General features: G+C 33.6%; 1 protein-coding gene across 8 annotated transcripts in view; it reads right to left on the bottom strand.

Moving 5' to 3' along the window:
- Positions 1 to 15,107, bottom strand: part of LOC143231671 (uncharacterized) — a 126,815-nt gene that overhangs the window by 63,213 nt on the left and 48,495 nt on the right. The window contains exon 4 of one of the 8 annotated variants that reach the window (XM_076466251.1): positions 5,881 to 6,737. The exons of the other annotated variants lie outside the window; for them this stretch is intronic. Coding sequence (XP_076322366.1) covers positions 6,619 to 6,737 — 119 coding nt within the window. The 3' untranslated portion in view covers positions 5,881 to 6,618. Of the gene's footprint in view, positions 1 to 5,880; positions 6,738 to 15,107 lie in introns of those variants that run through there. 8 annotated transcript variants of the gene reach the window in all.

Genomic DNA, 15,107 nt, shown 5'->3' with positions numbered 1-15,107 from the left:
CTGCGTGTTAAAATAACTGCTGCTCTGAAATTCTTGGAAAGTCTTATCCTTATCAGTAAAATTGAGGAGGCAAAGTCGTGTGAATTTATCTGTTTCTAAAACACACTCTTGATACTAGAACTGATTATTTAGGGGCGCAGCTGACAGGCAGAATAATATACGATTTTATCAACAATTCACTGATGTTTGTATATAACTTTACGTTCTTTTTTCAAAGGTATGTTAGAGATAAGTAGGAGCAAAAATCTGATAAGCAACGAAGTTAGGAAACATGGCAGAGTATATTTAGCCTTGAAAATGGTGTTTATTCTACTCGTTTTATCTAACCTTCAAGTGAACAGATTGTATTCCTTCAAGACCAACGTGTAATCGGTTTGGAGGTCGCAAACCTCTTTTGAATGATGTGATCCCTTACATTTTTATTGCTTTAATCGTGACTGTTAAGCTCTCGTTTGTAGAAGTATAAGACTTATTTAAAGAATAACACTGGAAAAAAAATCGCTGTTGAAGAAACCACGGGTGATTTAATAGGCTCTTTGGATTTTAATAATGGGTTTTTAGTTTTGTGGTAATGGCAAAGCTGTGGGAGTGGGGAAACAGAAACATCCTTAAGTGATATTGGTTGATACGGGAAGTAGATTAGAAGGGTTGATGCACGTGATTGAACCTACTTAACCAATAAACTAAATTCCTCGCTAAGGTTAACGATAACTCTGAAATTTTAAACTACTGTCTTATCACTTTGGTCCGGTATTTAGTCTGACCGTGGTGTCCAAAGTGACCATTTATTTGCTAGAAGAACCATAGAGGATTGTTATTTTTTTCTGCGGGTTACTCACTTTTAATATTTACCCTAGCTTTCATTCTTTACTCTTGTATTTTAACGCAATAAAGACTTCTCAATAAATTCGTTATGTCCTGTGTTAACACGTGTCCTGTGACCGTAAAGAAGAAGAACGGAGGTTTGTTTGTTTTGTTTTGTTTTTTATTTCGCGCAAAGCTATACGAGAGCTATCTGCGCTAGCCATCCTTAAATTAGCAGTGTAAGACTAGAGGGAAAGCAGCTAATCATCACTACCCACCGCCAACTCTTGGGCTACTCTTTTACCAGTGAATAGTGGTGTTGACCGTCACATTATAACGTACCCACAACTGAAAGGGCAAGCATGTTTGGTGCAACCGGGATTCAAACCCGCAACCCGCAGATTACGAGTCGAATGCCTTAACCCACCTGGCCATGACAGGCCGGAACAGAATTCAATTTTTAAGATGATTTTTCTCAGCATCTGTGCAAGTTCATTGTTACGGCTCCACTGACCAGTACAGCTTCATTAGTCATTCTCATACCTTGTTATGATCTAGAATAATATTTTATTTTGCATCCGCAAATACATAATGGAAACAATTATGACAACAGGGAAACGGTACACGCGTAAGAGTCACAAACGAAGAGATATTTTTAACTAATTGTGAATCCATTAACAATGCAAAACATTATCACAAAAGATATAAAACAAAAACAAGTTAATTGTTAGATATACTTGTGTAATGTTTGTAAACCCTTTACTTTGAACAAAGCGTTACATTTTGTTTTTGCATAGAATTTATTCATGTAGGATTGCGTAACACCATTCTAAGTATTCTGGATTACAACTCATAAATGAACCAGTTTTTTTGGTCGCCTTGCACCCACCTCACGTTTCACGTAAGCCTACACAGCTACAAGAATGCGTTATATGTTTGGGTTTACTGTCTTGCTTGAAGATGAATGGCCGCATGATGAGTAACACGATGGATCAGGGTCTACCTGTACTTGGCAGCAGCGAATGTTCCATCATTTATCTGTAGATAACAGAGACGCAGCCTTATACTTTATATATTCCCCACAGTGTTTCAGTATAAATAATATAGCTAATTCTTTTCATCTCAGCTGTTGATGGTTGCAAATCAATAATCTGATCTTGGATTCATTTATAAAAAGCTCATTTCATCATGAAGCCATTAACGTTTGGCTTATGGTATTTTAGCTCTGGTAACTATGACTGGAATAACACTATTAGCAAAAGGCATAATTGCATTTACTTCTATATATCTCATACATTGTGATACGTTGTGACTAGTTGGATAGTAATCAGTCATAATATAAAATATAAGAATGTAGCTGTCCTATGGTTTAGTTCATTTCATAATGGTAAAATGGTGGTAAACATATACTAATTGTCTTTTATGGTATTTCTTCTTACCGTCTTTATAGCAACTTTAAATACTGCGTGCCCTTCTTCTTATAATTATGTGTTATAAGAGTTGTTGTCGCGTTGTTCAGAATTTAAATACGTTGTATTAAAACATGATTTTGAAACCTTTTATGCCATTTACAATCGTAATCTATCTGACTACCACGTGGTTTTCACAATAGCCCTGCAGAGTACTACTTTGGAAAATAAAGAGCTCGTTCTTAAGGCTGTCGTGTTCAAAGCACATCATTAGTCCCCGACAGTTCAACAATCCAACTTTTCCCGAACATGCTTTTATGGTATGATAACATGATTATTTTGCTTCAGAAAAGGCTGTTGTATATCCTTCACAATAGTAATTTCTCGTGACGTCAGACTACCCGCAAAACTCCATACAATGTCAAAATGTAGTTAGTTCTGATACATTCTTTTACACTATGACATTATATCGGCTATGGTTATCAGGTGACTTGGTAATTTGTTCACTGAAAATTGTTTTAATATAAAATAGTTAACCCTCTATAACATGATTTTTGAAACTATGCTCAGCGGAGCCCTGGGGCTCCGCGAGGAAATTTTAGAATGTTAATATTTTTTCCTAGAACTACAAGATTGAATCAGAATTCATTGTACAAAAAAGTAAAATATATCACGTATTGGGCCTTTCAGTATTTTATTCTGCATAACGCCAGACGATTTTATTTAGCTTAGGGGAAGCTAAAACTTTGGGGTGAACGTATACTTATAGAAGAATTTGATTGCTTCAAAAATCCCAGTAGCTTTTTACTTATGAATGAAATTTCCTTAAGTGAAGATGCAAAAGTTTCAGTCTCGCAGCACGTATCTGACTTGTGTACAACTATTAAGAGTATTTCCCTCCTCGTTTAAAAAAAATTACTAAGGATTCAAAATCCCTTTTCTCTCTGTCTTTGAAAGAAAAATAACAGCTTATAGAAATTTCAACTGATTACATCCTAAAAAGAAATTTCAGCTGGAAGAAGTTACACGATTTTGTATTCAAATGGACATGAAATACCATGAAATAAGTAACAGAGTTTAGAAAATTTTTATGCGTTTTCCAACAACAAATTTTTGTGAGCCAACATTTTCACAGTATACAGCTACAAAGATCAAATTTATAAACAAGCTAAATATTGAAAAAAATTTGCGCTAACAGGTAACAACCATAACTACAAATATTGAACTACATCGTGAACAAAGCAAGTCCATCTTAGTCACTAATAAATAAATAAGTACATTGTACTTTTACTGATATAAATTTTGCAAGCAGAAAGTTTTGAACAGATAAGTAAAAGTAAACATTTTTTTCTTTAAATATTGACAGTTTTAATAAATTTATATTCCAAAAGCTTGAAATAAACTTTATCTAGTGCTAGTAACCGATTATTTCTATTTTTAATGTATTTTCAATTAAGGCTCCGGAAAGTTTTTCTTTTCTTTCCGCAGGCCTAAAAAGTTTGCGAACCCCTGCTCTATAGCATTATACTAGGATTTCTTGTCCTAATCTATGGTAAGGTATATAGAATTGTTTTGTTTTTGTTTGTTTTTGAATTTCGCACAAAGCTACTCGAGGGCTATCTGTGCTCGCCGTCCCTAATTTAGCAGTGTAAGACTAGAGGGAAGGCAGCTAGTCATCACCACCCATCGCCAACTCTTGGACTACTCTTTTACCAACGAATAGTGGGAATGAACGTGACATAATAACGCCCTCACAGCTGAAAGGTCGAGCGTGTTTGGTGTGACGGGGATGCCAACCCGCGACCCTCAGATTACGAGTCGCACGCCTTAACACGCTTGGCCATGCCGGGCCGCTTTCATATGAACGGTTAAAAATAACGTTACTATTTTTGCGTAAGTTAGTATAGATAGCATAAAAAACTGTTCAAAATTTTAATCCATAAAAAGTAGTGCAAAAACTGTTGTTAAATATGTGTATTCAACCTAAGTGGGCTGTATTTTAAACCTATCATGATTTTACGTAGTGAAATAAGGCATTTCAATAAAAAACACAAAACGTTTCGGTTGTAGTTGTTGTTTAGAATTAAGCAAAAAAGCTACACAATGGGATATTTGTGCCCTGCACACCATGGGTATCGAAATCCGCTTTTTAGCGTTGTAAGTCTGCAGACATGCTGCTTAGCCACCTGGGGGGGGCAAAGGTTTTGGTTGTTGTGAACATAATAGAGCTGTATTTGAAAACTATTGTGATTTTAGGAAGAGACATAAAGCACGGGGACAACAAACGTTGTATATTTCTTTCAAAAGATAGGAACAACATTCGTTTATATAATGTCCTGTAATGTTTCACTGGCAGTTTGTAAATGCCAGTCCCGCGCAGACACTAAGATGTCTCTACATCAGCATCATCTGTGACGGTTCTAAATGATGACAAAAAGTTAGAGTCAGTAAGCATTTGGTGGTGGACACCAGCAATCAATCAGTTACAACAAATCCTTCACAATAACAGGCACATTATATGTTTTCAATAATTGGTGAAAAAACACGTTATAATTAGGACTAATGCTTAATTCATTTAAATTCTTTTTTTCTTAAAAAAACATTTTCGTGGTTGTAACAAAACCATTAACTAAAACTATTTTCTTTGTGTGTGTGTGTGTGTGTGTGTCTGTGTATATATGTATATATCATTAACAAGTGTGGCTTCGAATAGCAAGTTATTTTTATTTAACTAAAAAAATAGGTTTTCTCCGAACAGTTTTCTTGTTTAAATTTCCTAAAACGAGGCTTATAGAACGGGACGTTTCTGTATGAAAAGATAAAGGAGACCATATAAAAAACAAACAAACCAAAACTTTAAATTCGTTAAAAACCACACGAAGTCCGATTTATGTCACTCCTACAACGAAACGAGAGAGTTTAGAAAAATATTTGAAGAAAAACCAGATTTTATACGAGAGGTTAATCCTGTTCAATAGTGAGGTTATTTTTAGCTGGCGCTGATTCTGCATGTACAATATTACGCCTTTCCACTCTACCCTGACTTGTTTTTTTTTTTGCTCTAAAGACTCTAGTTGGAGGAACTGTCTCCTCACATCGTCAGGCCATACATGGCGTCCTCAGAAGCCACAAGTGCTGACTCAAACACACTGATGGTTTAAAATTTATCACGCGCACTTATGAGGGGTAAAAATTGGACGTCAAATTATCTTATTAATCAATGTGGTAGACTTAACGAGTTGACGCGAAAAAGAAAACCATAAACGTTATTCATAAGTAAAAGGGACAGAGTGAAGGATATTTAATAGGGACACTTGTGTTAATAAAACACGGGCTCAAGTATGTTAAGCCTTTCTGTATAATTTCTTGTTTCTACAGATCTTGTTTGCTTCAACAAAGCATCCTTAAATATAAACACGTATATAAGTATTTTCGATTTTATTTATTATTTTATTTATCAAGGAGATAACAAGAGGTATTAATAAATTTTACAAAAAATATATACGCATATATGTATATAAATTATTTTTCAAATATCTTCTATCGTATATTTCTTTCATGAGATTATGCTTTCACTAGATGGCGCTGTTGGGAACAGGTAACCGATGCTATTCCATGTGTAATTTTAAATAAAGTTAGCGTGTTTTAATTGCATACATAGAGATTTTGCTAAGTGACTTATAAATAACGTTTATGCTCTTAATATATTATAAATTAAGCACATTTTAATTGCATCTTATACTGCTGGTTGTCAGTTATAGATCAATATTGATAGAATACATCAATAAACCCTGATTTTATTAATAAAACGAAATTTATCATGAGAATGATCGACGGCAGTATAAATTTTAAATAAAGCTGTGAACCCTGTACGTGATGATAGCTATGTATTCATTTGTTATAACACCAGTAGGTGCACAAAATCGCTGTATTTCAAAACCGATGGTGTTTCCGTACTCCCAGCAAAAAAAATCTACCTTTAGCTGGATGCCGAAATGTTATATAACATTATAAAGTTTCAGGTCATGCTTTAGCTGGTGGTCACAAAAGTCTTAGAGCGACGTTTTTATTATAAGAGGCTCTATTGTAAGGTTGTGACGTACAAAAGCACACTACTCCTTCATGGAAATTTCCATATTCCATGTAGTGTACCAGGACTTCAGTTTCCCAGAACTCATTTCAACGAACCAGTTGTATAAAAATTCGGGATCTTGACTGATATGTCTTCGTAGGGAACAGCGTGGCTATCCGTTTCAGTCTTTAACTGCTTGTGTGTGACGGTTGTCATGAAGCAAAATTTTGTAGACTTGACTTGTGTCATTTTTCTAGACTTCTTAATTTTGTTTCTTACTGTTGTTTGGGGCACATGACAACTTTTCTCACCGACCTTTGTGTGTGTGGATTCTCATCTGTTACAAGATACCGCACTTTGCTTAACAATTCTGAGTATGACGAGTTGCAGGTCTCTTTCTGAATGATCCCTCCGTCCCAAGATGATACATGTTCTTTTGTTTTCCAGTGTTGCTAAATACAAGAAATATTATAGTCGTCTTGGAAACTTTAAGTATTTTATATGAGTACAGCTTTATGATCTGTATAAGTGTATGAATAATGTGTCTCGTTAAGGTTTGAGGTATAAATTTTCAAAAACCAATCCATTTTGGATGACATCGCACTACGTAGGTAACGCCAAATAATGTGAAATATAGTCCTGATAAGTGCCTTCTTCCCGAGTATTTACATCATCTGTGGCTATCACGTGACTAGCTCGTTTGCATATTCAAAATGCTTTTAATATAACTTACCTCTCGCTCTGTATTGCTGAATCGATATTATAAATTTTTGTAAAAGCGAGAGCTCAATCCACTTGTTCAATGTCAAAGGTATTACGAACCTTTATATAGTTCTAAAGCTATTTAGGTAACTGCTGTAAACCACAGTGTGTTTAAAGTAAGTATAGCTAACTTATATAAATAGGTTTTATAATTGTAGTTACTTACAGTTTAACAAACGTTTACTCTTTTATGTTCTTAAGAATCTAAAATACGAGAAATTTTAACAGGATATTTCTCAGTTATATGTTGTTTTCCTTTTCCAATGTTGTGAAATACATAAAACTGATAGTTTTTAATAATTATTTACATTAATATAAATTTAATAAAACGTTCATAGGTCTAATACTCTGGAAACAAGAGCTAGAATATAATATAAAAGTTCAAAGCATTGTGGACTTGAAAAAACATTCACACAGACTTTACTTTACCTACCAAAGAACATTTTCTCGTCTCTAAAATATTTGGAAAGAAAAAATATCTGATATTAGAAAAATGAACTTACTAGAATATGACCATTAATTTAGACAAAACCAGAAACACAATGTTCATGAAGCATCGCATTATGTAGTCTCGTACTGTTATGTGCCTATTATATGAATTTTAAAATAATTAATGAATTTGAGCTTAAAGAAAACAAATTATAAATTGTTTGTTTCATTGTTTACTTCTAAGACTTCTGGAAATAAACAAATTCCACAATAGTTTGTTTCATGGTCTGGTTTTTACATTTATGGAAATAAACTAATTCCACAAGAGTTTGTTTTATGGTCTAGTTCTGATATAATCTTGGATGGTATCGCGTTGTCGAGTTTCATGAACAATAACACACACTTACAGTACAAATAGATCTTCATAGCTAAATATAAACATTCCTCTAACACGATCTAATAAATATAAGTTTCAAGAGTTGAAGACTCCAGATGCCAGAGGAGAGGGGACAATGTCCTGTTGACGAAGTCTTAAGACCAGCTTAGTTTTCTACACTCGCATTCTACCAAAGGATTTTAAAGTTTTGATATTTTTGTGGTTACATTTGCTTTTTTTCGACTTCCATTACGATTCGTTAAGATCTAAACCTGTCACTAAATGATACAAACGTATCAATTGCCAAAGTTAATATCATAAGGAGGATAAACTTTGAATAATTATCTTAAAACAAAGCATATAAAAATAATTTACCAAATTCGTTGTCATAGAGGTCAGTGACAGAATATCGCTTTATAACCAAAGGTTTTTTTAACTTATAAATCCACAGATTATCCCTTGCAGGGATCCATTTTCAAACAAATTTTAACGCATTTCTCGAATATCCAAAAAATTGTATAACTTTGCCAAAAATAAGGGCAGTTGTCATCAAATCCTCATTAGAGTGAACACCCAGGAGTTGCAATTAATCAAACTATGTCAAATTTTTATCCACTAATTTGATTACGTTCTCATAACTTCGAAACTTCAACTTCATAATCTCTGTTTCTCATTTACAAAAGTTATTAAAGTTCACTTAGTCAGCTAAGCCTTTTTGGTTTTAAGACATAAACTATGGTCATGAGGGACAACACCAATGCCTTATCAGAAACTTACTATTGGCTGTAAGTATAGGAAAATAGGAACTGTAAATTTATACGAAAGTTTGTTGGTTTTATTTTACTATTCCCCTGCGGAAATAAGGAATTTATATGATGTTGTTGGCATATGATACTGTTGGTATATGATATTGTAGGTACATGAGGTTGTATGTATTCAATGCTATTGGTATATGATGTTGTATGTATATTTGGTTGTTGGCATATGATGCTATAGGTATATGAGATTGTATGTATATAATGCTATTGGTGTATGATGTTGTAAGTATATGATGCAGTTGGTATATGATGCTGTAGGTATATGAGGTTGTATGTATATAATGCTATTGGTATATGATGGTTTATGTATATGATGTTGTAGGTGTATGATGATGTATGTATATGATGCTGTTGGTATATGATGTTGTAGGTATATGATGCAGCTGGTATATGATGTTGCAAGAATATGATGCTGTTGGTATATGATATTGTATGTATATGATGCTGTCGGTATATGATGTTATAAGTATGTTATGGTGTTGATATATGATGCTGTCGGTATATGATGCTGTAAGTATGTGATGATGTTGATATATGATGCTGTCGGTATATAATGTTGTAAGTATGTGATGGTGTTGATATATGATGCTGTCGGTATATGATGTTGTAAGTATGTGATGGTGTTGATATATGATGCTGTCGGTATATGATGTTGTAAGTATGTGATGGTGTTGATATATGATGCTGTAGGTATATGATGTTGTAAGTATGTGATGGTGTTGATATATGATGCTGTCGGTATATGATGTTGTAAGTATGTGATGGTGTTGATATATGATGCTGTCGGTATATGATGTTGTAAGTATGTAATGATCTTGATATATGATGCTGTCGGTATATGATGTTGTAAGTATGTGATGGTGTTGATATATGATGCTGTCGGTATATGATGTATGTATATGATGCTGTTGATATATGATACTGTAGGTATATGATGTATGTATATGATGCTGTTGATATATGATACTGTAGGTATACCAGACAAGTTGATTTTACGGAATATCGATAAATAAAAATAAAGACGTTGAACAAAACTAACTATACGTAATCAGTTATTGGTTTAAGTAGAGTGTAATGTTTTATAAAGATAATTGTTTCCTTTCTGACTTATAGAAGTTTTGGTCTTTGATTTTTAAATAAGTACTAATACATCGATAGTTAAAACGTCTTCGAGACAAACGAACGTTAATAAATCAGCTAATGGCGGTAAATAATGACTAATTTATTAACTCTTTATAATTTTTCACTGCACTGAGTCATATGTGTCGGACAGTGCTTTAGAGTGACGAGGCTCAAGGTTCGGTGTTCAGAACGCGAAACAAAAAATTTTCACTAGTTACCAAAACAAACAAGATTTTTTTTGTTCTTCATCTTTTAGCAGCTGCTTAATTAGCAGTTAACAGCCTGGTAATTTCATGATTTCTATAAATATTTCGTTTTTCATTTAGTGATTGATTGAACTAGTACAGGGTCCATTCTAAAGAAAAACCAAATCCACGTCATAATGAAAAGTAAAGCTAATATTTTAAAACACTAACATAACATCAATTTACTATATTTATACATTCCTCATGTTCGTGTTGAAATGAAAAGCAGGAATTATAAACCTAAATGAACAATAGAATATATAAGAGCTTTTAAGACACATGAAGTAACATCAAAGCAACATAAACGTGTCATCATTAATTTCATATCCCAATGTTCTTTTTAAACATAGAAGAAAAATTACAGGTTATTTGTTTCAGACAGAAAGTGACAGCGCCTCGAGCCAGATACTAGGTCTAAAACCTTTGTTTAACACATATATATATAATGTAATATAATATAACTTGCATCAACAATTTTTGTTGCCAACTGGGCACTGGGGTGTATGTTCAGAGCCTTGATGACTTCTACTCAGGGTTTCGAACTTTATTCTGACCTAAAAAAACTCCCTTGGTTACCTTGTAGGCGGTAAACACTTTGGTTTTTAACTGTATGCGGATGTGTGTAAGAGAAAATAGAACAGTATTGAGACACTTTCTGTAAACATGGTTGCCAGTCAATGTAGTGTGTAATATCAATTTACACTTGGCAAGGATCCCAGCTAGGACACGTTCCAAATGATCGCTTTGAGGCGAGTTTCTGTTCGAAACCATGCAGTACGGTGTGTTATTTTTAGTACATGTATTCACACTTCGACCACTTGGTGGAATCGTAAGTCTGGACAAGGTATTTCTAGAAAACTGTAAGTAATAGATTAAAGGTTGAAGATGAATACATTTGTAATACGCTGTATACTGTATTAGATTAAAAGTGTAAGAAAGGAGAAAATTCCTACGAAATAATTAGTTTCGCTGAACAGCAGGAAGTTATCTTAAAGTTAAAAACGTGAAACTGGTGTTCTGTGTGTTTGAAAATAAACCTAAAAGATAACGAATGAGACGTGCTGTTACTTTTTTATCTTCAGTGAAGTAAATCGATCCGTTCAGAAGTGAAACGGTGCATTCAGTTCCACCAACAATGTAAACTAAGAATAGACTAAGTCACATTCTGGTGATGGACGAAATGAAAAGCAAAACGTTACCCAATTATCCATCTTGAGTTCTCTAAACCGTTTAGTACTTACATACGTTTTGTTCCTTCAGTTCAATCACGTGTAACGAAACTTCTTTCTTTCACAAACAGAAGATAACCATATAATTAGTTATGCTTAAAAAATAAAATTAGTTCAACTGAATTTTCGGGATAACCCAGTTTTAAAATATTTTAGGACGAACTGAATTTATTTGGATGGTATTAGCTCCTATTGCTATAGCTTATACATTTTACTGTTTATTAAGTCTTCAGAAGTAAGAAAGTCGACCATCACAGAACTCTTAAATTTGTTAAATAATAGGACATGATAATACAACATTTTTAACGAATCATTTTGAGTATTAAATTCCACAGATATTCTATGAATGACAATGAAGCTTTGAGCTGTATTCTATAACTGTATATTTCTGAATAATGTTCGAAGTTTGTAGTTGGACTGGTATAAGTATAAGTATCCATAACTTAACATAGTCCCGAATCCAAACATTGGATGATCCAAAACCTAAGTATCAAGAAACATTTAGTATCCAAAGATTGGGTATTCAAAAAAGTGACTCAGTATCAATATATAATTCTCAAGATAAACTTCATAACACTAGGTTCCGGTCAAAGAAGAAGAAATGATATATTTTCCAAAAACTGGGCGTGGTCTAGTGATTACTGTAACGAATTTCGGATAGAAGAGTCCAAGGTTATAGACGTACCTTTAACTGTGGGAGCGTTATAAATGCAACAATCATTTCTACACTGAATAAGAATAGGCCCCTTAGAAAGGGAGTTGTCTATCCATGGACAGAAGTTTTTGTAAAAAAAAAATTGAAGGGCCAGTTTTGATCTTGCTTTGGTGACACATGTCTAGAAAGTGCGTTTGTTTGTTTGTTTTTGAATTTCGCGCAAAGCTTCACGAGGGCTATCTGCGCTAGCCTTCCCTAATTTAGCAGTGTAAGACTAGGGGATAGATAGCTAGTCATCACCATCCACCGCTAACTCTTGGGCTACTCTTTTACCAATGAATAGTGGAATTGACAGTCACATTATAATGCTCCCACGGCTGAAAGGGCAAGCGTGTTTGGTGCGACGGGGATTAAAGCGTGTTTAACTTTGAAACCTGTCTGTTTCACCTGGCCTTGACCTAAAACAATGGTAGTTTCATATGGAGCTTTTTGTTTTCACGTGTTTGTCACAAATATATTTGGAGTATCAATTCTATGCGCGGAGTGGGATGGTTAGAGAGCCTTAAGGTTTGTCTACAGCCGTTCCTAATTTTAGACTACTAGCCAATGGAAGACAGCCATTTTTATATGCTTAATTTTGTTAATGTTTGGAAAATATTTGTTTAGTTACACTTTTCACTGTATGTTGCTATATTTACGATTCTTATATCTTTTACTCTCTGTAATATTCTAGCCATACAAAATAAACTAAATTAGAAATTCATATTTTTCGGAGGGTAATTTTGTAACTTTAATACCTCAAAGAAAAATCTCTGCCTCGGGTCAGATTTGAATATGTGGAAAACATTCCATAAAATACATTACAAAGATTGAAATGAATATTGAACGCATTTTGCTGTTGGTCAGGGGAAAAAAAAAAAAAACAAATCATAAAATATAACGGACACAGTTCACAATCTGTAGAGAAGATTTCGCACAAAGCTACTCGAGGGTTATCTGCGCTAGCCGTCCCTAACTTATCAGTGTAAGACTAGAGGGAAGGAAACTAGTCGTCACCACCCACCGCTAACTTGAATATTATTTTACCAATGAATAGTGGAATTGACTGTAACATTATAATGCCTCCACGGCTGAAATGGCAAGCATGTTTGGTGTGAAGGGGTTCGAACTCACGACCCTCAGATTACGACTCGAGAACCCTATTTAAGGATCTCATTAAATCATCATTCTCAACAAATCTTAGCATAAAATTTATTCGAAAATACAGTTTCAAAACATCTTCGTGGGTGGATAGCAAGAGAAACATTATTACAAATGTGCAACGTTTCATTATCAGGTTTACGGGTTATATTTTATGAAAAAGAAAAGTGTTATTCTTCATAAAATTTTAATCGAAAATAGCTAATAGTAACCAGATTTACCTTATTTGACCTTTCAAAACCCTAGCATTTAACCTATACTTGTAAGTCATATGAGTTATCTCCTGAGCCGAGCTTAACTATTTGTTTCAGCTGTTTTGCCGGAAATTGTTTTTTCTGCCAAGCCTGTTGTAATTGGTATACTAATTATGGGGCATATTCAGAATTCATTATTATTATGAAATTGTTTTTTTCTGCCAAGCCTGTTGTAATTGGTATACTAATTATGGGGCATATTCAGAATTCATTATTATTATGAAATTGTTTTTCTGCCAAGCCTGTTGTAATTGGTATACTAATTATGGGGCATATTCAGAATTCATTATTATTATGAAATTGTTTTTCTGCCAAGCCTGTTGTAATTGGTATACTAATTATGGGGCATATTCAGAATTCATTATTATTATGAAATTGTTTTTCTGCCAAGCCTGTTGTAATTGGTATACTAATTATGGGGCATATTCAGAATTCATTATTATTATGAAATTGTTTTTTCTGCCAAGCCTGTTGTAATTGGTATACTAATTATGGGGCATATTCAGAATTCATTATTATTATGAAATTGTTTTTTTCTGCCAAGCCTGTTGTAATTGGTATACTAATTATGGGGCATATTCAGAATTCATTATTATTATGAAATTGTTTTTTTCTGCCAAGCCTGTTGTAATTGGTATACTAATTATGGGGCATATTCAGAATTCATTATTATTATGAAATTGTTTTTTTCTGCCAAGCCTGTTGTAATTGGTATACTAATTATGGGGCATATTCAGAATTCATTATGTTTGCATAATGAAAGTAGCAGAGATAATTGTTTATAAATATCTAGCCTTTGAATGTTGTTTACAATATTATCGTGAGAACAGGCCTAATCAACTCACACGTGACGAACGTAAGTGTAGATGACATTCATTATTCTATTTGTAATGAATTTTTAATTAAAGATCTCTACAAAAGTTTACATGCAACCTATTAAAGATGTCTTACTTTAAAGGCAAATGGTTTATAAGACCAATAACGTTTTTTCCTCACTAGGTTTTTGATAGACAGAAGAAAGTCATTATTCACTCATATGATTGATGGTGTTATAGGTTACCCTTTACGTTTTATTAGTTGCTGCTCCAGACATTAACGATAAAGCTGATATAATTTGCATTTTTGTCTGTTGAATTTCGCGCAAAACTACTCGAGGGCTATAGACTCATAGTTTATTATATAATTAATAGATTAGAAGGAAGGTGTCTAGTCAGCACCACCCGCCGTCAAATCTTCCTTTTATCTTTTATTAAAGAAAGGTGGAATTAACCGACACATTATAACATTCCAAGGCTGTAAGGGCGAACATGTCTGGTAACATGATTCTAACCCGTGACCAGCAAATTGTCCTCACCAATAGACCAGTCTGAGTTTAAGTTTCGGAATTCTACTTTTAGTCAACCGGTACGTTCACAAAAAAAAATATAATTTTCTCACTTCATTTTCCTATGGGAAGGCTACCAGTAATAGAAAAATGTTGATAATAACAGTTTTTTATAGAACAGGTTATAAAAGAACTGTGTTAATCATAAGTAAAAGATGTTAGTCGTTAGTTACTCAAGAACGTTATGAGTCACTTTTCGAGATATTTGTGAGTTCTATCACTTTTCCAAGAGTGTCTTATGAGTATTGTTTGTTACATGTCTTTAGCTTATACGAAGTGCAGGTTACTCATGGTTTATTTATAGGTTGATTAAAAACTTCTCACTGAACTTAAATGAACAGACGTACT

Source organism: Tachypleus tridentatus, chromosome 11, assembly GCF_004210375.1.
Source record: "Tachypleus tridentatus isolate NWPU-2018 chromosome 11, ASM421037v1, whole genome shotgun sequence".
Lineage (NCBI taxonomy): Eukaryota > Metazoa > Arthropoda > Merostomata > Xiphosura > Limulidae > Tachypleus > Tachypleus tridentatus.
Note: the sequence above shows the minus strand (reverse complement) of the source record. Positions and strands in the feature narration are given on the sequence as shown.